Here is a 24,135-nt window from a genome sequence, read left to right on the forward strand (position 1 = left end):
TGGGAGTGAACCCCCCCCGGCACCCCGACTCCCTTCCTTATGCCAGGACCTCCGGCAGGCGGGAGGTGGGATGGGACCGAGCCCAGCGTGGCTGGTGGTGGCCATGCCCTGTGGCGAAGGGTCCCCAGGCAGAGCCACCCTGCTCGGGAAAGCATCCCCGCGGCGGTGACAGCGCAGGGTGACAGCAGGTCCCTGCAAGTCCTGGGGAGACGCAGCCGGGGGCGGTTTCTACCTTCCCAGGAGGGACAGCCCTGGGTAAGTGAGCGGATCTTTTCCAATGCACGCGGATTTTTCTAAGATGATTACGTTGAACTCCGAGCCTAAGCAGCTTTTCCTAAGGGGCAGCTTAATATACAGGGGGAAAAAAAAAACGAAAAACCGCTGAGAAAGTGAAGTCTGCGCCTTTCTCAGTGCTCGGCGGGAGCGGGAGCCAGAGCGGGGCTGAGTTTTCAGGGGCCGGGGCTTCTCCATCCACGGCTTCTTGCAGCTCAGCATCATCTCCTGGGTGGGACAGCCTGGTCCAGGATCCAGCCCCCCCCCGCCCCGTCCCCGACCAGAGTTGCTTCGGCCAAACCTCATCCTCCAAACCACACAGAGAGTGGGGCGGGATTCATCATAGAATCACGGAACGGTTTGGGTTGGAAGGGACATTAGAGATCATCTAGTTCCAACCCCCCTGCCCTGGGCAGGGACACCTCCCACCAGACCAGGTTGCTCCAAGCCCCGTCCAACCTGGCCTTGAACCCCTCCAGGGATGGGGCAGCCACAGCTTCTCTGGGCAACCTGGGCCAGGGGCTCACCACCCTCACAGCAAAGAATTTCTTCCTCAGATCCAATCTAAATCTCCCCTCTTTCAGTTTAAAACCGTTCCTCCTCATCCCGTCACTCCCCTCCCTGCTCCAGAGTCCCTCCCCAGCTTTCCTGGAGCCCCTTGAGGGACTGGAAGGGGCTGGAAGGTCTCCCCGGAGCCTTCTCTTCTCCAGGCTGAACCCCCCCAGCTCTCTCAGCCTGTCCCCACAGCAGAGGGGCTCCAGCCCTCCCAGCATCTCCAGGGCCTCCTCTGGACCCACTCCGACAGCTCCGTGTCCTTCTTGTGCTGAGGACTCCAGAGCTGGAAGCAGTACTGCAGATGGGGTCTCACCACCCCACCAGGGTCACTCGTCCCTGGCCGAGCCCCGCTGGGTCAGTGGGGTCCATCCCCAGGGAATCCATCCCCATCCCCATCCCCTTGCCCAGGGACAAGCAGACAGGGCTGGTTGCGGGAAGCCACAATGTCACTTCACAGGGCAAATTTGATGAGTTCGCTTCATTAATATGTGGCTAATTAAGCACTGATCTCAGCTCGCCTTGTCAGGGATGGGAAGCAACTGCCCAACCGCGAACCCTACGCTGGAAAGGCTCCCGGGGTGATGGTGCACCACGGGATGGGAGCAACCGACACCAAAAAGCGATGCTACGACTCGCCTTTTTCAAAATCCCCCCCACTCACAGCACGGGATAATCTCCTCTCGCTGGGCGCTGAAAAAGAAACGTGAGTTTCAGGCCACTTTTTGCCCAAAACACAGCTGGACGACCCGCAACCAGGGGCAAAAGCCAGCGGGGCGGGCATTGCTCCAGCCCTGCGTGCCACCACACAGGGCAAGGGACATTCTCGGGGTACCCAGGCTCCGGTGAAACCAGGCTGGACACATCCTGGGTGAGGAACGATGTCCCCGGTCCTTACAGAAGAGCTGGCGTTACCAAAATGCAGTCTTAAAAGGGGAGGTGAAAATTCCCACACTAATCACAAGCGGACGCCGAAACGGAGCCTCCAATTTAAGGGGGAAAAAAAAAAAAAAAATTTAAATTGCTCGACAATGTAACAAAAGAGCTTTCATGGAATTTGAAACAGTATCTCAGAGCAGCGACGGGCAGAAATGGCACTCGGGAGGGAAAAAACATCTCAGAGAGAAATCCAGGCTGTAGAAATGCAGAAACCCCCCCAGCGCGGAGCCCTCCCCAGGCCACTGCCCTCCCCTGCACAGAGTTTTTCCATCAGCCGCTGAGGAGGAGGAGGAGGAGGAGGAGGAGAGGATTTAACGGCACAGCCCCGGCTGGCAGCGGGGATGGCGGAGGGGCTCCCGTCTCCCTTCTCTCCCGCAGCAGCACCCAGCAGCCAGGAGGGGAAATTAAAGATAAAGAACTTAATAAATTGGTTTTTTCTTAGTACGAGAGGTTGATTCCTCTTTTATTTAGGAGCTGGTTTTGCTCGCAGTGCCCCGGCTTTGTAGGTCCAGCCTGCAAGCATCGGGGTCCTGGGGTGCTGACCTGCGCCCAGCAAGGATGCTGCAGCAGCATCCCGGGGGGGTGAGAGGCTTGGGGAGGTGGGGGGGTCACTGCACCCAGCCCCCCCCAGAGGAGCCCAGGCCCTGGGTAGGCTCTGGGGACAGGTCGAGGAGGTGATTCTGCTCCTCTACTCTGCTCTGGTGAGACCCCATCTGCAGGGCTGCGTCCAGCTCTGGAGTCCTCAGCACAGGAAGGACACGGAGCTGTCGGAGTGGGTCCAGAGGAGGCCCCGGAGATGCTGGGAGGGCTGGAGCCCCTCTGCTGTGGGGACAGGCTGAGAGAGCTGGGGGAGTTCATCCTGGAGAAGAGAAGGCTCCGGGGAGACCTTCCAGCCCCTTCCAGTCCCTAAAGGGGCTCCAGGAAAGCTGGGGAGGGACTCTGGATCAGGGAGGGAAGCCATGGGACGAGGGGGAAGGGTTTTAATCTGAAAGAGGGGAGATTTAGATGAGATCTGAGGAAGAAATTTTTCACTCTGTGGGTGGTGAGCCCCTGGCCCAGGTTGCCCAGAGAAGCTGTGGCTGCCCCATCCCTGGAGGGGTTCAAGGCCAGGCTGGACGGGGCTTGGAGCAACCTGGGCTGGTGGGAGGTGTCCCTGCCCAGGGCAGGGGGTGGCACTGGGTGGGCTTTAAGGTCCCTTCCAACCTGAACCATTCTGTGATTCTATGATTCTATGACACACTCATCCCGACGAGCTCGGCCACCCCCAGCTCAGCAGCAGCGCATGGATGTGTTTTGCAGCCAGGAGAACCCAAAGGAAGGGCAAGAGCAAAGCCTTCAGAAGATTTAATCTAACATGGGGGACAGAAACCCCCACCGAAACCAGATCCAACCCCATTACTCCGCTCCCTAGACAGCAGCTCTGGCAAAATCAGGGCTACACAGAGCTCCCAGGAGTGAAGTAAGTACTTAAAAAACAGGCAGCATCGCTCTTCGCCCACTAAAAGACCCGATTTTGAGCAGGTTTCAGCGCTGGCACCTCCTTCCCCAGGAAACTTCTCACCACCCAAGGCACCGCCGGGACCTGGGTCTCAGCCCAGGAGCACGCAGGCCACAGCCAAGCAGGAAAATCGTGTTTTCCTGCCCAAGTATCGCTGATGTGGGAGGCAGGTGCTGCCTCCGCCCCGGCCCCCGCAGCCCCGCAGCCCCTGCTGCCCTCGCTCGCCGAGCCTGGGAGGGGCCGGTGGGAGGGGGACAGTGGGGCTTGGGAGTCTTGGTGACCTTAATTACTGAATATTTTCTACCTCGGGGTGGAAAACGGGCATCAGGGTGTCTCTTGAGCCGGGCTCCGTGCTGCCTGCCCTGGTGCAGGCACCGCATTCCTCATGGGCAGTGGGATGAAGCCGGGCACAGGGATGCACCGGGTGGCCGGATCCCTCCCGCTCCCCACCCTCCTTCAGGGAGAGGATGAGATGCTCAACAACTCCCAGCCAAATCCTCCTCTTGGTCCCCAGATCATCCCCTTTGGCCCAAAACCCAACCCAACCACCACAGGCTCCCCAACACCCCCTCCGGAGCAGGAGGACGATGCTCTCCCCATCCCGGAGCCCCTGTATCCGCCCCCCCGCAGCATCCCTCACCGTTGTTGCAGTGCCGTACGCAGTCCTGGAAAACCGCCCGCCACTTCTCCTGCTCCTTGCCCGTCATCACGCAGAAGTAATAGTGCCGGGCGTAGGGGTGCCAGAGGATGAGGGGGAAATCCGTGGGGCACTTCAGGATGGGGGAGTGCCCCGATTTGGGCGTCACGCCTGCAGAGGGGGAAGGATGCTTTGAGGAGGGGATGGGGCAGGATAGGGATGGGGATGCTGCGGGGTCAGGGGTGTCGCATCTCCCACAGCATTCGGGGCTGGGGGTGCAGGAGGGGCACGTGAGACCCCCTCAGCTCCTCCCCAGCACCTTTGCTGTGCGTCCTACCGAAAACACAGGGCAAAAAAAGTGCAAAAGAGCCCTTCTTCTTCCAAAACGGAAATCAGAAGTAAAAATTGGAAAAAAAAAAAATGAAATGTCATTACTCCCAGTGTGAAACCCTCCCCAGAGCTGCTGGCCCGACCCTGCTGCCTTCGTGCCCGTGCCCTGAACCAGCAAAGGGCTCGCTGCCCTACTTGAGCCATTTCAGCAGCTCCTGCCCCACTCCCTGGGGCTGCCCTGACCTCCCAGGACTGGAGGACGGTGAGCAGGGTGATGGTTGGTCCTCCTGGGGGTCTGGATGGAGGAGTGAGAGCTGCTGCCTTCGCCTAAGGGTCCCCCGGAAAGAGAGGTGGCAGCAGCTCGGGGCAGCTCTCACGGAGCCGCAGACACATTTTCCTCCCTTCCCTGGTGGCTGTGGCAGGACCCAAGCGGCAGATACCACACACTGCATCCTACACCCCACGGCGGGAATGGGGCTGTTCTCCTTCCCTACAGCCCACATCCCAAAACTACCCCTTCCTGAAGGTCCCCACGGATGCCCACACTCCAAAACCATCCCTTCCAGAAGGTCCCCAGGGATGCCCATGCCCCAAAACACCCCTTCCCAAAGGTCCACAAGGATGGCCACATCCCAAACCCATCCCTTCCCAAAAGTCCACACAGATGCCCACACCCCAAACCCATCCCTTCCTGAGGTTCCCCAGGGATGCCCAGACCCCAGAACCACCCCTTCCCAAAGGTCCCCAGGGATGCCCGGCAGCATTGGGGTGCCGGGGACCCCAAGCACTCCTCCTCACCCCGCGGCCACCAGGACCACTCACCAGGCAGGCTGCTGTTCACCAGCTCCAGGTACTGGTCCACAGAGGTGAGGACCTTGTAGCCAGCGCTGTTGATTAGCACACGAGGCGGCAGCTCCCGCTCATAGGCCTGAGCAGAAAAAGATGGTCATGGATGACGGGGAGCATGGCCATGCCACCGCAGCGATGGCGAGTCCCCCTGTGAAGCTGTGCCCACCAGAGATGGGCGAAAGGGTGTTGCCCCTCACCAGTTTGTTCTCATAGAGGACCAAGCCGTAGTTGTGCGGGACCACGCAGAAGCGGTTCCTCCACTTCTTGTTCTCCTCGATGTACTGGAAGAGGTTGCCCGAGTAGATGACATGGTCCTCCAATGGGACCTGTGGGGAGGAGACACACAGTGGGTGGCACGGGGTGAGCAGAGAGGGGGGCAGCTGGGTACCCCTCCATCCCATGGCTGCAGCCTGGCACAGGATGCTCAGCAAGGTCCGTTCTTGGTGGTTTGGGTGGGGTTTTCGTTGCTAGGGCTATGCTGAGGGTCTCCAAGTTCACCACTGGATTATCTCCTCTAGCATTGCAGATGTTGGTGCCTGAATAGGTGCATCTGGGTAACAACCTTGAGCAGTACCACATGCAGCAGAGCCCTAGAAAACCTCAGAGGGGCTGCTCTTATGGCAGCAAAGTCACACGTGGTGGTGTTCATCACGGTCACATCTCTGTCCCTGGCATCTCCTTCCTGGGAGACGTGCCAAGATCAGCTGAGCGACTCCAGCTCACTTGGCTGAGCGGTGGGTTGGTGCAGAGCACTCCAGTAGCTCTTCCCAAACTCAACTACTGCGATTCCCCGGCTTGGGGCAGGTGGGACCACGCGGGGTACTGCCCGGTAGTGACCATCAACTAGAAGATCCTGCCAGGGTGCGGGTCACAGGCAAGCTGCAGATGGCAAGAACCTCTGCATGGTCTCCAGGTGGGACGTGGAAGAGGAAAAGCAAGAAGCCACCCCATAGAGCTCAGCACCAGACAACACTTGCATGCTCTGGACTTCATGGAGGACCAGCGACAGGGACAGGCTGAGGACATCCCGCATCCCCGAGCCCCCGCCCGGGGCCGAGCAGCCCCTCGCCAGCTCTCCCGCGCCTTTTGGCCCACCCGCGGCAGCTTTTACGCCATCCCAAACACAGCCTGGCTGAGTGAGCCAAGAATTTGTCCCAAGAATTTTTATGATCCCAGGAACATAAACAAGAGCCGAGAGCTCTCGTGAGGGCGGGGGTGTGCAGCAGCCGCCTCTCCCATCGTGGCCACCCACCATCCACCACGGTGGCCGTCAGGAGGGACCAGCCAGGGCTTGGGTCCCACCTTGCACTCAGCACCGGGACCTTTTCCTCTCCTCTCCCTGCTCTGTCCATCTCCTGGTTCACAGGAACCCCATTGCCTTCCCCAAGCCCCCCCCCCACTCCCTGACCCCAAGAGCCCTTCCCACAGGGAGGTGTGAGAGCAGCTTGGCTCAGCACCCAGGCTGACAGCACCTCGCTGCTCCTTGCTGCTTCCCAAAGCCCTTGGAAGGGGGAGAAGAACTGTTGGGGGACAGCAGGAGGGATGAGAGCCCAAACCTCAAGGCCACCAGCAGGGATGGGGACAGAAAGGCCTGGGAGTCCCCATCAGCATCTCATCCAAGGAGAATCAGCCCTTACAAACTGGCTTCGAAACGGCTGCCCAAAGCAAATGAAGCCCCAGAAACTGGCTGCTAACGAGATGACATCCAGGCTGAGCTCTGACACGGGCGCGGGGGACCCTCGGCTGGGGAATGGCTGCTCACGGCCACCAGCATCCTGGGATCCCCGGCGCAGCCGTCCCCTGCTCGCCGAAGGGAGGCACCGAGGCGGCACCACCCAACCCCGGCAAATATCTGGGACAGGCAGGAATGTGCCAAATTGCTGGGCTGGGCAGGGAGGGGGCCGGGGGAGTGCGGGGCGGCGGGGCCATGCCGCCTGCATCCCTGCCGCGGGGCGATGGGGAGCGAGATCGGGGTCTGGGTACGGCGGCTCTGGGGCTGTTATGAGAAGAGAGGATGCTCGGGGACAGGTTTTCAGGGACGCCAGGGACCAAGGTGACGCCTGGGCTGCTGGAGAGACCAAAGGCAGAAACATTTACTCCTCCTGCTCATCGCTGCTGCTTCTCGCTGGCATTTCAGGTGACCGAGCCGCACTTCGGACCCCCGCCCAGCTGTGTCCCCCTCCACCCAGGAGGGTCACCAGCCCCCCCGTATTGTCTGGGAGCACCGCGTTCCCACGGAGACGGCCCCCAAAAAAGGGTACAAAATAAATAAAATGTAAAAAAAAAAAACCAAACAACCCAAACACCGGATGGCAGCTAGCCCTGCCCAAGGACAGGGAGAACGTTACCCTCCAGCTGCTTGACTTTTTGGGCGTATTTGAGGGGCGCAAAGCCCAGCTGCAGGAGATGCTCTGCCCGGCTCCTCGCGGACACGCAGGTCCCCGCGGTGTCTGGAGCCCCAGTACGTCCCAGTGGCACTGCTGGGACCCTGGGCAGAGGACAGGCAGCAGACGGGACATCGCGCAAGCGGAACGTCCTATTTATATACTGGTGTTTTAGAAGACTTGCACAGCGTCCCTGACCTCCCTGCCGTCCCTCAGACATTCCTGGGCTGCTTGCTGGAGCTTTCTAATGAAGCAACCAACCTTGGGAGGGAGGTACCTCCCCCGGGCAGGGGGCGGGTGTGAAGCAACTGGAAAATTGCAAGGCACCCAAGGGACACCTTGCTGGGAACCCAGCTCCTGCCCAGGAACCTCCACACCTTTATTTTTCTCAACACACCCTGCACCCAGGCACCTTTCAGAGGAGATGGGGCATGTCCGGGTGCCTGGGTAAGGTGTCACCTACGTGGGTTGGCCAGGGAGACAACCACTGTGAGCACCTAGGGCTCCAGTCTTATCTCATGGGTGCAGTTTCTAGATTCCTTAAAAGAAACACCCCTTTAAGCCCCAGAAAAAAGCAGAAGCCCGTCCCCACGTGCAATCACATCTCCTCCAGCTTTCAAGGAGCAGTCCTAGGACGGAAGCTCCCCCAGGAGGGACCCCAAACCCTGTCTGATGGTGAGAAGCCCTGGGTGGGGTCCATTTGCCTTTGGAGATGGGAGGGGAGGGCAGGATCCATCCCCAGGTGCCAGAGACGCAGCAAACAACGCCCACCGGGGCGATGGTTGGATCCTTTTGCCAGGCAGGAGAAAGGCAGCTGCTGGACATCAGACCTGGAGCCACCTCCTCTTCCCCCACGGGGTCAGGGATGCCTGCCGGGGGGTTGCTACCCCTCCCCGGGTATTTGCCCAGGCTGGAGCATCGCTTGCACCCAGAGAGGCAGGACAACAGGCCGGCATGCCCCGCCTGGGGCTTCCCTGGGCACCAGGGGGTCCCTGGAGCTCCTGTCATCCCTGTCACCAAGCACACTCATCCAGGGGGGCCGCGGCCCAAAGCCAGCCTTGTCCCTGCTTGCTGGATGCGAGCTGGGAAAGAAAATCATCCCAGGGAGCCCCATGTGCCTCACGGACAGTGCACGATGCCACGGGGATGGGCTGGACCAGTGGCACGGGGGCTACGTCCCACCCCAGCAGGGTGGGACGGGGAGAGGGGACGTGCCCGGAGCTTTTGGGAGGACACGGGGATGGAGATGGAGCTCCTCACGCGGAGCCGGGCTCTTACCTTGCGATGGAGCAGCTGAGCCTGCGGCCCTCCATTGCCTTCGATCTCGTAGCGGACGCTGTTGAAGAGCGCCACGCCGTACTGCTCCTTGTAGCACCGGCAGAACTCCCCCAGCACCTTCCCCGTCTTCTCTGCCAGAGGGGAGCAGAGCCGCGTCAGGCGGGGGCTGCATCCGGGGGTCTCCTTGCTGCAGACCTCCCCCCGCCCTCCCGCCCCCGGCACCCAGCTGGGACACCTCCCCAACCCACCCAACACCTCCCACCGCCCGCCACCCGCTGGAACAGGCTTCGGTGCGGGGGCCACGGCCGAGCCCGCTGCCCTCTGCCCTCCCCAACCCAGCCCAGAGACCGATTTTGGGTCAGCATCATCTTTTTTTTGGCCTTTCACATTAATGCCATGGATTCCTCTCCCCGGCAGGAAATTCCTGACATTAAGCCGATTCCGGCCATGCTGACGGCTTCCCCCAGCCCCACTCTGAACGTTTCAGCCGGCTGAGACTGGGGGCCAACGCTCCCCCCCGCTCCCCGCCCCCAGCATCACTCACAGCCCCCCCGATGCCCCTGTGCCATCCCACGGAGGCGCTGGGTGGCTCCAGGCTCTGCAGCCGGCCATGCGCGGGGCCATGCATGCAGCAGGGAGACTAGAAGGGGAAAGGACAGCCCGGCCCCCACCACACTCCCCATGTCACCCTGTGCCAGGCAGGGACACCCCCCCCCCATCCCGGGACCCCTGCCTCCAGACCAGGGTGAGCCCGAGGTGCTGGGAGAGCCCCCGCTGCTGGGCGCCCCCCTGCACCCCACACCTGAGGAGGTCCCGCTCCATCCCGCAGGCAGCACCCTCCTTCCCCAGCAGCCCCCCCACCCCTCGATGCATGGTGGGGGGCATTGCAAACCCACCCCCCCGCAGCAGGGATGGTGCTTTCCCAGCCACGGGGTGGCAGCCATGGGAACCCTTTGCTCCTCCTGGGACATCAGCCGGGGAGTGGGGTCATCCCCCCATCGCCCCCATCACCATCACCCCTGCCCCACGCAGCACCCTGCCCCACACGCATCCTGAGCCCCCTGACCCACACAGCACCCTGCCCCCCACACATCCTGAGTGCGCTGCCCCACACAGCACCCTGCCCCACACGCATCCTGAGCCCCCTGACCCACACAGCACCCTGCCCCACATGTATCCTGAGGCCCCTGCCCCACACAGCACCCTGCCCCACACGCATCCTGAGCCCCCTGACCCACACAGCACCCTGCCCCACACGCATCCTGAGCCCCCTGACCCACACAGCACCCTGCCCCACACACATCCTGAGCCCCTTGACCCACACAGTACCCTGCCCCACATATATCCTGAGCCCCCTGACCCACACAGCACCCTGCCCCACACGCATCCTGAGCCCCCTGACCCACACAGCACCCTGCCCCACACGCATCCTGAGCCCCCTGACCCACACAGTACCCTGCCCCACATATATCCTGAGCCCCCTGACCCACACAGCACCCTGCCCCACACGCATCCTGAGCCCCCTGCCCCACGCAGCACCCTGCCCCACACGCATCCTGAGCCCCCTGACCCACACAGCACCCTGCCCCACATGTATCCTGAGCCCCCTGACCCACACAGCACCCTGCCCCACACGCATCCTGAGCCCCCTGACCCACACAGCACCCTGCCCCACACGCATCCTGAGCCCCCTGACCCACACAGCACCCTGCCCCACACGCATCCTGAGCCCCCTGACCCACACAGCACCCTGCCCCACACGCATCCTGAGCCCCCTGACCCACACAGCACCCTGCCCCACACGCATCCTGAGCCCCCTGACCCACACAGCACCCTGCCCCACACGCATCCTGAGCCCCCGACCCACACAGCACCCTGCCCCACACGCATCCTGAGCCCCCTAACCCACACAGCACCCTGCCCCACACGCATCCTGAGCCCCCTGACCCACACAGCACCCTGCCCCACACGCATCCTGAGCCCCCTGACCCACACAGCACCCTGCCCCACACGCATCCTGAGCCCCCTGACCCACACAGTACCCTGCCCCACATATATCCTGAGCCCCCTGACCCACACAGTACCCTGCCCCACACGCATCCTGAGCCCCCTGACCCACACAGCACCCTGCCCCACACGCATCCTGAGCCCCCTGACCCACACAGCACCCTGCCCCACACGCATCCTGAGCCCCCTGACCCACACAGCACCCTGCCCCACACGCATCCTGAGCCCCCTGACCCACACAGCACCCTGCCCCACACGCATCCTGAGCCCCCTGACCCACACAGCACCCTGCCCCACACGCATCCTGAGCCCCCTGACCCACACAGCACCCTGCCCCACACGCATCCTGAGCCCCCTGCCCCACACAGCACCCTGCCCCACATGTACCCAGCTCCACATGGCACCCAGCTCCATGTGGCACCCTGCCCCATGTACACCCTGCCCCACGCAGCAAATCCGGACCCACGCAGCACCCGGACCCACACGGCACCCTCCCTACGGACACCCTGCCCCACGCAGCACCCTGCCCTCTCCCCACCCCAGCTCCAGACCCCATGGGGGGCTCCTCCACCAAACCCCCCCCCCCCACCATCACAAAGCATCACAGATCCATGGAGACAACCTCCCCGGAGCTGCCTTTGGCACACGGGGCCTCAACTTTGAATTTCGCTCTCAACTTTGCCCCAGAGCCTGTGAAAAGGAAAGAATTTGAGTGGCCTCCAACTATTTCCGAGGGCTCGGGCTCTGCCAGAGGGAGGAACGATGGCTGGCTCTGCATCCCCAGTGCCGGAGCCAGCGCGATGCCGGGGGCACGAACCCAGACACAACAGCCCCTCGCGCCAGCCCCAGCGCAGCTCGGCGGGAGCCCAAATCCCCAGCAGCAGCAGCAGCCGCCCCGCAGCCAAGCCGACGTGAAGCAGCCGCTTGCTCCGGGGTGCTGCAAATCCCCGTGGGATGAGCAGCTCCGGAGGAAAATGCCGCCCCAGGAAGGCGGCTGGGGGCAGATAAACCCGTCCCCGAGGAGATGCTGGCACTGCCAGCCCCGCGCCGGGAGCAAACCCCCCCGCGGGGCCAATGTCGCGCCGGGCCAGGGCTAAAAATGCCTTTTAAATTTGAGCAAGTTTTTTTTTTTTTTTTCGCTTCGGCAAAGAACGAGACGCCTGCTCGTCCCAGCAGAGGAATTCCTCACCCCCCCCCCGATTTTTTTGGCATTTTCTCCTGGAAAAGAGAAGAGCTCGCGGTCCCCCTGCGCCTCTGTTGCAGCTCCCGTCTACCCGACTGCATGGTTTTGGCCGGGGTTCCGGGCAGCGACGCCGACGGCTGAGATTTAAAAGGACATTTTGAGGTTTCATTTCCTTTCAGTTCATGGGAAAAAAGGAGAAAAAAAAAAAAAAAAAAAAAAAAAAAAAGCCCCCGGTTCTCCAGGGCAGGCGAGGCGGCTTAGTCACTCATTCTTCCCTGATTAACGGCGGGGCCAATTAGGAGGTTTTAAGTAAATGGAAAAGCAAAAGTCGATTGCTCGCGGACACCGAAACAAAAGATTTGCAGCCAAATATCCAAGGTGACTAAATCTCCCCCGGCTCAGCAAGCCCCTCCGGGGTGCAGAGGGGATGCTGGGGGGGCCACTGATGCTCCCACCCCCCAGCCACCACGCTCAGCAGCGAGAGGGGCAGGGACCCAAGGCGGGGGGGACAGAAGGAGGTGGCCAGCGGCGTGGTGAGGAGGTGACACAAGGTGACACCGGATTTGGCAAGACCTAGAGCGCTAGCGGTGGTACAGCCGGGCTCTGCCTGAGAGCAGACGATGGGCAGCACACGCTGATGATGCCCGTGGGTGTCCTGACCCCCCCCCCCCCATGCCTGTGCCACCCTGCGAGGGGACCATGTGTCCCCCACGGGAACCAGCTAAGCCACCCACTGGCTCCTTCACACGGCTGAGCAAAATCTCCCAGCAGCGCTGGGGGGTACTGAGAGCATCCTCCCCCCGCCAGCGGCATGACCGAGGACACCCACGAGTGACCGTCCCTCTATGAGCCACTTTGGCTGCGTGTCCAGCCAAGAGCTGGAGAGGCTTGGGGACAGACGGCCGTCCCAGGGAGCTGTGTCCCCTGTCACCTCCCAGCCCCTCGCCTGAGCTCCCCCCTGGTCGTGGTGGGGCGAGGGAGGGATGGGGACGGTCCCACCAGCCACCGCCCCGTCCTGGGCTGGGGCTCAGACACCCACGGCAGAGCGCTTTGGCAAGCTGGGTGCACAGGCAGGGACCTCGCAGGGTGGTGCTGGGTGTCCCCCGCCGCCTACAGACAGTGTTTTCCCAAGCCCCGTGTTTGCTCCGGCACCGCTGAGCTCCTGGCACCCGCTCCCTCCCGCTGCGCTGGGTGCCACCGCTCTGGTCCCCGTCACTCCCAGCCGTGTGGTCCCCGAGCAGCCAGGATTGCTGGGATGGTGCAGGCTCCGGCACATCCCTCTGGTTCCTGGCAATGGCAGGGAGAAGCCACCAGCTTTGTGGCCGCAGCGGGATGCAGATGGCACCCACCAGTGCCTGGCTCAGCCGGAGCCCCAGCGCCGGCACCTCTGATCGCAGACATTATCTGTTCCTCAGCCTCCGCGTTCCCCTCCTGCCCTCCCCAGCGTGACTAAGCCGCACGTGGCGGCTGCAGGCAGAGATAAAGGGGTTCTGCAGCACGGGGAGGGCAGAGAAAAAGCTCCGGGCATCCCAGCCGCCGGGCAAACCCCTGAGGCCAGGCTGGATGGGATGCAGGGAGCAAGGAGGAGAGTTCAGGATGCCCGGTGGGCACCTCGCAGGGTCTGGCTATGCTACATCATCTGCCAGGTCCCCAGGGACCCACACAACCCACCCACCCAGCCATCACCGCCACCGCGGGCACGGCAGGGTAAGCAGCTCCGGGGAGGACACCCTGGTCGGCGGACGGAACAGGCAACACAGGTTTGTCCTTGTCCCGGGTGACGCCCCAGGACCGTGGAGCCCGAGGCTCGTCTGGGTGAAACCGGCCGGGAGAGGCGGCCCCGGCTCCTGCCCACCCCCCCGACCGGTTGTGCCACCACAGTCGTCACCCAGCCCAGAGCGGTGCCAGCACAACGGCACGGGCCGGTTGGGAAGGCAACAGCCCCGCAGCAGCCGGTGGCCCTGGCAATGCGGGCTGCACCCCAAAGGCACGTGGAGCCCTCACGTACGGAGAGGTCACGGCCCGGCCAGAGCAGCCCCGGTCCAGTTTTAGTCACTTTGAACCAGGGCAGGAGGTGGATCTCACCCTCGGAAGGACTCCAGAAGCTGCCCAAGCTGGTCCAGCAGCCTGGACTGGCCGTGTCCTGCCCGTGGAAGCATCTCCAGCACCAGCAGCAGCCCCGCACATGCACATCCCAAGGCAGGAGCCAGCTCTCATCCTGCCCTCCCATACGACCCGGGCCAGCCCCAGCTTTGCCACCTCTCAGAGCAAAACCAAGGGGAAAAAACAAGCCACGAGCTCCAGGTCTAGCCCAGAGACCTTATCTCCTGGAGAACAGCATGGACAGCTTGACCGTATCCTTCCCTCCAGCTGCCTGTGTTTGCTGCCTGTGGTTCTTTTCACCATGGTGGGGAGACCAGGGCTCCATCCTGGCAGCCCCTGGCTTGCAGCGAGCCCTGCCGAGCACGAGTGCGTGGCCAGAGCTCCCTTTCCTCATTACGCTCGAAATCATGTGAAAATGAGAGTGATGCTTTAAATAGCCCAGGCCGTGGCCGGCAGCGTCAGCAGATCTGGCAGCGGGGAGGTCGGATCCTGCCCAGGTTTTGCTGTGAAGTTTGCTGGGCCCCCCCCGACCCGACCCGAGAGCGGTGCCTTTCCAACTCCCCGTCCTCTGGACGCATCCATGACCGACGGAGGTTTCCGCAAGATTTGGGCTGCCGCGACACCACCGCAGGTCCCAGGTGGGACAGAGCCCGGCAGGGACTGGGACGTGGCTCAGCCCGGGTGGCTCCGTGGGGCTGGGGACCCCCTCAGCCTCCCCCGGGGAGCTGCACGCTGCCAGGCAGCCTCCGTCGGGGATGCTCGGCAACGCTGCTCTTCCCACGAGCGTGTCCCCCCCGGCGCCCCCTCAAAGATACCCGATAAGCTGAGGTTGGGGATGTCCCTTCCCTTTTCCCGATGTGCCAGGACCTGGGGTGGGCAGCAAAGGGTTAAAGCTGAAGGGACAAAGGTAGAGGAGGGTGCGATGATCCTCTGCACCCAAAACAGCCTCCACCCCTCTGCCCCCGCCAGAAGCCCCACCAAGGTCCTGGCAGCCTTGCCCTTGGGGACACACAGCTGCCTCCTGCTTCCCGGCTCCCCCCCGCCGGGCACGGCCACTGTGCCCTGGGCCCCCCCCGGCGACAGGGAGCGGGTCCCCGTGCCCTGAGCGGGGTGGCATCGCCCCCAGGCACGCACGGCCAGCGGGGAGCACCCTGGTGGCACGGGGCGGTGCGGGGACAGCGGGCACTGGGTGCTCTGCGGCCGAGCTGCTCGTGCCCCGGGCAGCGCGGGTATCCACGCACACGCGTGCGCGCACACACGAACACAGCCGCGCACAAACACACCCCCCCGCGCACAAACACGCACACGCATACACACAGACAGGCACACATACGCGCAAACATGGACACAAACGCGCGCACACATGCACAACCATGCACACACGCGTGCGCGCACACGCACACACATACACACACGCACAGCCATGCACACACACGTGTGCACACATACACACATACACATGCGCAACCATGCACACGTGTGCAAACACACATGTACACACACACACACAGACACACACACAAATATGCGCACACACGCACACACATGCATAAACATCTACACACACGTGTGCAAACATGCACACAAATGCACACACATGCACATATACATGCACAACCATGCACACACATGTGCGCGCATACATGCACACATACACACATGCACACACACATGCAAGCCCACACACAAATATGCACAAACACGCATAAACATACACACATGTATGTGCAAACATGCACACAAATGCACACACATGCACAACCATGCATGCACATGTGCACACACACGCACAACCATGCACACACATGTGCACACACACGCACAAACATACACACATGCACACACATGCACAAACATACACACACGTGCAAACATGCACACAAATGTGCACACACATAAACATACACATGCACAAACATGCAAACACGCACGCACAAACACATGCACACACACGCATAAACACACACACAAACATGCACACATATGTGCAAACATACACACACATGCACATATACATGCACAACCCTGCACACACATACACACATGCACACACACACACGCAAACCCACACACAAATATGCACACACACGCATAAGCATACACACACGTATGTACAAACATGCACGCACACACGCACAAACATGCACACACGCACACACATGCGCAAACATGCACACAAATGCACACATGCATGCACACACATGTGCATAAACATACACACGTATGCACAAACATGGACACAAATGCACACACACGTGCACACACATGCACATATACACGCACAACCATGCACACACATGTGCGCGCACACTCGCACACATACACACACGCACATACACACACGCGCAACCATGCACAAATGTGCACACACACGTGCACACACACATAAACATACACACACGTGCACAAACATGAACACACACGTGCACAAACACATGCACACACACACGCGCACAAACACACACGTACACGCGTGCACACACGTGTGCAAACATGCACACAAATGCACACATACATGCACAACCACATGCACACACATGCACAACCACACACACGTGCACGCACACACGCACGCACAAACATACGTACCCATGCACAAACACGCACACGAACGTGCGCACACACATACGCACAGACATGCACACACATGCCCACACCCCCCCATGCGTACACACACACACACACACACACACACACACACACCCCCCAGGGAGGCCGGAGTCACCGTCTGACAAATCCCAGCGGGAACAGCCACCCGCAGCCCCCCCGCAGCCCCCAGCCCGCTTTGCAAGCCCAAAGCCCCACGTCCCTCGCCCCGCACCCCCCCTGCAGGGCCCATGTCACCCCTCTGGCGCTGCTCACACATATTCGGGGGGCGGGGGGTGGAATGTGTGGGTGCCTTTGAAACCCCAGCCTTCCCAAGGAGCGTGTCCCCCCCACACACCCCCCACCCCGGGTCGCTGCAGCCGAGATGAGTGGGAGCAGGAGCAGCCGCTGGGAGCCTTGTGGGATGCCGCAGGGATGCCTCACCGGCGGCAGGGAATTTTCCCCCTTGTAGGGAAAAAAAAAAAAGAAGGGAAAAAAAAAAAAGGGGGGGGGGACGACAAAAAAGTTCATTGAGGCAGAACCCCCCCGCGCTGGTGACGAAACCTCGCCTGGCTCATGTCCCCGGCCCCCTCGCCTGGCTCATGTCCCCGGCCCCCGCGGGACAGCCTGACTCAGCGGGGCCGCGGGAAAGCCCCAGCCTCCACGCTGGCTCCCCGTGTCCCCTCACAGGCTCCCCGTGTCCCCTGGCTGCCGGCTCCGCGAGGGGGTGATGGCACAGGGATGTCCCTGCGGAGCAACAGCGGGGCAGACACCCCGGGGGGACGATGCCACCGTGTCCCTCTGCCGGGTGCCCGCAACCCCGGTGAAGGTCCCTCTGCCATGGTGGCGATGGCCCGTGCCATGGTGGCGATGGCCCATAGGACATCCCGCTGGCAGGGGACCTGCGAGCGGCGTGTGCTGGCACGGCCAGACTTGCCCAGGCTGCCAGGGAAGGAGTTAATCACTAATTTAGCCGGTAAATGATTAGCGAGCGGGGCTGGGTTGCTGGGGGGAGCGCAGGCTCCCAGCAGCGGGTGGCACTGAGAGGGACATCCACTGGCTGCCACACGGTGCCACCAGCCCGGCCACCCCACACCTCAGGGAGGCAAGAATGAACAGGAGGTGATGGCCACCCAGATAAAGGCAGCAAAACCAAAAGGGCCCCTCCTCGCCTGGCCACCAACAGGGGTGCCGGTGCCAGGCGGTGGGGCACTGCTCATGGGGACAGCCCCACGGCATCCCCGGCTGTCCCCAGCGTGCCGGGGAGCGGCCACCTGGCCGGCCGTTGCCATGCCCAGCGTGCAAGGGGGATAGCGGAGGCACCGGCAGGAGGGGAGCCAGGGAGGACGGGCAGCACCGCGCTTGTCACCCAAGTCACCCAAGCACCGACTTTCCCTCGCCGACCCGCTGCCGCCACCCTGCCCCTGGCGTCCTTGTCTCGGGCTGCTCTGGCTCTTCCCAGAAGGACAACGAGGGTGGCTCTTCCAGCAAGGGAAAGCGGGGACAAAGCCACCGCAGGGAGGTTTGATACCCCTGGCTGGGCGAAGGGTGCTCAGGTCATCCCTCGCAGCGGGGCTGCTCCAGCGATCCCGCGCCGCTGCCGGCTCCGAAGGCGCCTGGCGGGGGCGGGGGGGTCGCTTGCTGCGTGCACCAAATCCTGCCATGATGTGTCTGGGCATCCTCCGCCGGGGGTGCACAGCACCACGCACTGCGAGGAAGGGGGGCACCCATGGGTGGGGTGCACAGCACAACAAAGGAGGGATGCACAGCATGCCATGGACGCTTTGCCCAGCACACCGGGGATGGGGCGCTGAGCCAGACCTCAAACCCGCAGCCCCCTACGAGCCCTGAGCACCCCCCTGCGGGTGCTGAGCTGGGTAACGGCCCACGGACACAGGCTGTGTGTCCCCCATCTCCCCCTCCCCGGGTGGCTGCTGTGTCACCCTCCCTGCCCGCCGGCTCGTCCCACCGCAGCGCGGGGCACGGCTCAGCGCAGGCTCGTCTCGGTGAGATTTTCGGAAAGGCAGCGTGAGAGGAGACGGGATGGCTGCGGGCAGGCTGAGCATCAGCAACGCAGTGACAACCGGGAGAAGGGACGGTGCAAGAGGTGCCACCGCCGACGGAGCACCGGGAAGAGCAGAGAGCCCCCGCATCTCCCTGCGGGGAGCCGGGCCAGCATCCCACAGCACCGAGGGACGCACCCGAAGGGTTAAGCCCCAGCCGGAGGTTTAGAGCTTCGGGAATTTGAGTGTGAGTTCATTTCCAGCCAGAAACACAAACTCCTTCACATGGGCCTGACTCAGCCCCACTGAGCATCCCCTGAGCATCCCTCCCGGCAGGGGGTTTCCAGGGCGATGCCGGGGCTGGGGGGGGTCAGGCATCAGCTCCCCACCCAAGGGGACACAGTGGCAGAAAAGGGGACGACGGAGGGTTTGTTCTTGATAACAGCAAAAACCTGAACCAGTAGCGCTTTCTATTTCCCCCTCTCATACAAACTGGGAGAGACTGGAACAGGGGAAAACAAACTGGGGGGAGAGAGCAAAGACCAGGGACGGTTTCCCCCCTGCATCCAAACGCGGCCTCCACACAAACCCACCCAAAACCAGTCCAGGGCGTTTCTACCGCAGGACGCTACCGGGATTTAGAGTGAGTTTCTCTGGAACAAACCGAGCGCGGAGGCTGCTCCCAGCCCTTTGGACACCCCGCTGCTGCCTGCGCCAGGGCAGAGCCCAGCACCGGGGCAGCCGGCAGCACCGGGATCGCTGCCTGGCTCCGGCACTGCTCCAAAATCCGTCGGGGGGAATATTTTCGGCTACAAATCAGCTCAGAGGCACGGTCCGGGCGGAAAGGGGACGCATCCTGCCGGCCCCTGGGTGCCGGGGATGAGGCGAGTGTGACTCAGGCGGTGGCGGGGAAGGGCGGGCAGGACGGGGGCTGAGCGGCAGGAAGGGATGAGGCAGCGGAGCCTCGGAGGAGAAACCAGATGGGCCCAGGCCTGAACCGGTTCATCCTCTCTCGCCCTGCCTTTGCCTCTGCCCCCGGATGAGTCAGAAGTGCCAGCTCGGGGCTGGGGCACCCGTCGGGGACACGGCGCTTCGGCTTCGCCGCCTGCAAGGTGCACCCTCCGCCAGCACCCTGCGGCACCCCCTCCGTCCCGACGGCTGGCAGCATCCCCCGGGATGTCCCTGGGGATGCTCCCGGGGGGGTTCCTGTCCCCACCCTGGCAGCACCCCTCAGTCTCCCAGCACCGCGCCCAGCCGCAGCGGTTGCACAACGCCTCTCCCCTCCCAGCCCAGAGCAAACAAACCTGCCGGAGCTGAGCCGTGCCCGGCGCGGCCGCAGGAAGATCTAAAAGCAGACCACGAAATCCACGGGGCCCGAAAACCATGCAGCGCATTCAGCAGCGGCTCCTCAGCCCAGGAATAGCCGAAAAACCCCGGCGGTGCTCTCGACCGAGCTTCAGACACCCTTCACCCCTCCCACTCCCCATTCCCAACCACGAAGCCGGGCTCAGCCCTCAGCATCAGTCCTGTTCCCGCAGCTCGGGGCTGTATCCAGCCCAGCGGACGAGGGATTAGCGTCCGGCTACGAGCCGGACGGTGTTTTCCCGCAGCGTGGATGCCGGTCTCCCGCTGTCCCTGGGAACAAGGCTGCTGCGGGGCTGCGTGCGAGGAATGTGCATGTGAATAACAAACAGCGTTTGGGGCCTTGGAACGGCTCTGGAGAAGCTGGTTGGGGCTGGACTGAGCCCAGCGCGAGATGTCTGCCCTGAACCTCGCTGCCCAAGCAGCCTCCAAGGGATGGGGCAGGAGGAGATCCCCCCCCGGCCCACCCGACCCTGCCCCATCCAGGCAAGACCCCCCCTGCCCCATCCCTTCCCCTCTGAGCAGCCTTGCCACAAGGGGTGATGCCCCAAAGCCACGGGGCGCAGGTGTCCACACAGACACCCCAGCTGGGCTAACTGCCCCTGGCCCAACACGCCACCTGCCCCGTGGGCACAAGGACCAGGTTCGAGCCCACCAGAAGCGGTGATTGCACTCGCAGGACAGCCAGGATATGTCCCACGGGCAGGGAGGTGGATGTGGGGAGAGGAAGCATCCCTGTGGAGCAGCTCAGCTCAAGCTCCGCAAGGATGCTTTGGGGTACCATCCCCAAAACCCACTCACTGCCCTCATCCTGGCTGCAGTCACATCGCCCCACATGTCTCCAGGGTCCCACCGGTGCCTGGCCAGGCTGGAAAAGAGCTGCCAAGCCTTTTGGTGCTCACCCCACGGGTGGGCGCTGCCCCGCAGCAGGGTGGGCCCCAGCATCACCCTTCCCCAGATAAGGTCCTGCTCAGCCACCACCACCGGCCCGGCAGCATTGCATCCGTGCCGGCATGGCGCAACCCCCACCGCGGCTGAGTCAACGCCGGGGCGCTGGCAGTGCCGCTGTGGGGTGGTGCAGGGGCAGCGGCATCCTCTGGGCACCCACGCAGGGACCCACCGCACCCGGGAGCTGCAGGACTCGGGGGGTCCCCAAGGCAAATGGGTCAGATCAAACTTGGGCGTCTCTGGGTCTCTCCTGCTCCAGGGACAGCAGGGGGTGAGCGGTCCTTACTCCGGGATGTCCCAGTAGATGCTTCTGTGCTCGGCAGGGGACAAGCAGCCGTCCTCCTCGTGCCCCCCTGTGCCCAGCCCCAGGGAGAGGAGCTGAACCTGGCACGCTCTCCCTGCGCCGAATGAAACCCAATCCAGCACCACGGGAGGAGACCAAACAAAGACTTTTATGTACATCCAAAAAAAAAAAACCAAAAGAAAAACCCAAAAAAAACCAACCCAACACAAAAACCAGGAGGTATTTGAACAAAACAGCCCTGAGCCTGTTCTGGGCTCTGCCGTGGGGGGGTTCCCGTGCCCGGCTCCTCCGCGAGGCTGGGGCAGGACAGAGGGTCTCCACCTGCCCCGTGGTGACCGTCCCACACCATGTCCCTCATGCCTGCTCCCTCCTCCCCATGGAGGGCGATGCCGAGGGAGGCCACGGGCTCAGTGTCTCCCATGACCGAGGGCACTCCAGAAGCACCACAGCCCCTGATGAACCATGGAGAACCTGGGCTGGTGGGCACCTGCCCTGCGGGGCCAGCAGCCATCGCCGGGCAGCACGGAGCATCATCGGCACCTTCCTCGCTGCGGGAGGGGGGGCAGCAGCCGGCCGAGTAACGCAGCTCCTAGGCAGGGGATGTTCCCAAAGCAGGGACGCTCCCAGTGTGGGGACATTCCCAAAAAAAGACTCTGTCCTGGTCTCAGGTGATGCCCCTGCATGTCTTGGGATCAGAGGAAGGGGCTCAGGATGCTTCCCATGGCTGAGCCACCGCTGCTTTGGGTGCTGGGAGCCGGCAGCCTGGCTCTCCTGCCCCCCACGCGGCAGCACTGAGGTCACCCCAGCTTTGGGGCACGTCCCTTCATGCAGGGAAGTCCCCCAAGGGGCATCACGCCTAGCGCTGAGCAGAGCTGCAGAGGGATGGAGCCAGGACAAGTGTCCCGTGCCCCAGCAGTCCCCAGCGTCGCAGGAGGGGAGCGAGGTCCTGCCCCAGGTCCCCTGCGGGCCCCAGGGCAGAGCGTCCCATCCAGCCCCCTGCACGGGGACGTCCCATCCTGGGGACTCCCATAGAGGAGGGGTCCGAGCTCCCCCCGAGCGGGGCTGGGAGCCCAGCTGTGGGCAGGGGCTGCTGGGGAAGGGCAGGAGGGCACGGAGAAAGGCACCGCGCTCTATCAGCCGGAGTCGGGACCTGCGCCCGACGCCGCTTGCCCTTTCCCTTTGAAAAGGGGGAAAAGGTGGAGTTTTACTCCTTCCTCCCCCTCCGGTCCAGGATGCCGGGAGGAAATCTGCGTGCAAGGAGCGGCTCCGCTCGGCCCCTTCCTCCCCTCCCGGCCCCCCTGGCACCGGGCTCTCCGTAGAGCCGGCGTGGGCACATCCAGGCACGAGGCAAGGCTCAGGGGGTGGCCAGGGGCTGGGGAGGGGGCACAGCGGCTGCTTGGGGGTCTCTGGACCAGGCTCCGGGGGCTGCAGCACAAGGGTGTGGTGACACCTTCTGCCAACTGGGTGGTGGGACCAGACCTGGGTCCTGCAGGGCCAAAGCGGGTGCTGAGCCTCGTGCTCTCCCGCCTCCAAAGCTCTCCCCGGCACGCTCCCATGGATAAGCATCCCTGGATGCCTCCAGCCCTTCTGCCAGCTGCAAAGCTCCGAGACACACGGAGCCCAGGGTGCTGGTGGCGTGGGAGGCAAGAGCCCCACGCTGCGAGCAGACAGCTTTCCAGCTTCCCCACATCCATCCGCTCCTTGGGAGCAGGTGGTGAAATAAAGCCTGGTGGCAGGATGCTGGAAGAACGATGGAAATGGGATGGGTGGGTTCGACGTCGCTCCTTGCCCGTGGGCTGGGACCAGGCTGCAGGGTCTGTCCGTGGGACCCACCACCCGCGGACCAGGGCCGTCTGCATGCTGAACCCCCTCTTTTGGGGGGTCCTTTGGTGACTGTCCCCATGCCCACGGGGGGCTTTGCTGTTCCCAGCGCCGTGGCTGGGGCAGAGCTGTGGGTGGGAGCCAGCGGCTTGTTGCAACCTGCTGCGGGGCCCAGGCAGAGGGACGGGAGGCCATGGGTCCCCGGGAGGGTGGGATAGAGCTGACAGGGGGTGTGCCAAGAGGTGCCGAGCCTCCCCGGGCTCAGAGCCAGCCTCAGCAGGGATCTGGGGGCAGGAGGGAGGCAAAGGCTTGGGAAATCCCAGCTCTTGGCTGTGCTTCCCTTGCCGGGTCGCTGCAATGGGGTTAGGGGTGTCTGATGGGGGGAGGTCCCGGTCTGTGGGGTGCTTTTCTCTCCCTGGGCTGACCCGAGGACCCAAGGAGAGCTCTCGGCTGCCATGTCAGCTCTGCTCCTCCTGTCCCCAGCCCTCCTGCTCCCAGGCAGAGCAGGGATGCCCTCCACGCGTGCCCCAGCTTGCTGAAGGCAAGGCCTTTGGCCAAGTCCTTGCTGGGGGAGGCAGGTAAAACCCCCCAGGAGGGAAGGCAGGCTCTGCGCCGGGGCTGGGAGGGCTCCCACCTCCTGCGCACGTGGGAAGGCCACCAGCGCAAGGGGCCCCCGCAGCCAGCGATGTCCCCTGCCCCGACACGCTGGCTCCGAGCGAGCCCCGTGCCCCGACACGACGGCTGCAGGTAAAGCCCCAGCTTGCCAGAACCAGCCCTTCCCCACTGGCAGGGAGCCCTGACATGCCAGGGGAGTTATTTATTTCACGATGAAAGAAGACACACACTTCATTACGGGAAACCACTCCAAATCTCCGGCACATTGCAGCACCGATCCCTCCGAGTCTCCCCGCATCAGTTCCCCGCCCTGGGGGCAGGGTGAGGGTATCAGCCCCCAGACCGAGCTCGGAGCCCATCACCAGCAGCCACCGCCTCCCGCGCTGGCTGGGGCTGATCTGCGGCCACGGCTAGGAAATGAGTGTCACGCTTAAGGAAGCCATGGCAAACCTCTTCCCACCGC

At 63.1% G+C, this 24,135-nt stretch overlaps 1 protein-coding gene across 1 annotated transcript in view; it reads right to left on the minus strand.

The window, feature by feature from the left end:
- Nucleotides 1–24,135, minus strand: part of NIBAN2 (niban apoptosis regulator 2) — a 36,834-nt gene that overhangs the window by 8,719 nt on the left and 3,980 nt on the right. The window contains exons 2-5 of the mRNA XM_063353190.1: nucleotides 8,741–8,871; nucleotides 5,276–5,404; nucleotides 5,052–5,157; nucleotides 3,903–4,070 (exon numbers count right to left, since the gene is read on the minus strand). Of these exons, the coding sequence (XP_063209260.1) occupies nucleotides 3,903–4,070; nucleotides 5,052–5,157; nucleotides 5,276–5,404; nucleotides 8,741–8,871 (534 nt within the window). The remainder of the gene's footprint in view (nucleotides 1–3,902; nucleotides 4,071–5,051; nucleotides 5,158–5,275; nucleotides 5,405–8,740; nucleotides 8,872–24,135) is intronic.

Source organism: Chroicocephalus ridibundus, chromosome 15, assembly GCF_963924245.1.
Source record: "Chroicocephalus ridibundus chromosome 15, bChrRid1.1, whole genome shotgun sequence".
Taxonomy (NCBI): domain Eukaryota; kingdom Metazoa; phylum Chordata; class Aves; order Charadriiformes; family Laridae; genus Chroicocephalus; species Chroicocephalus ridibundus.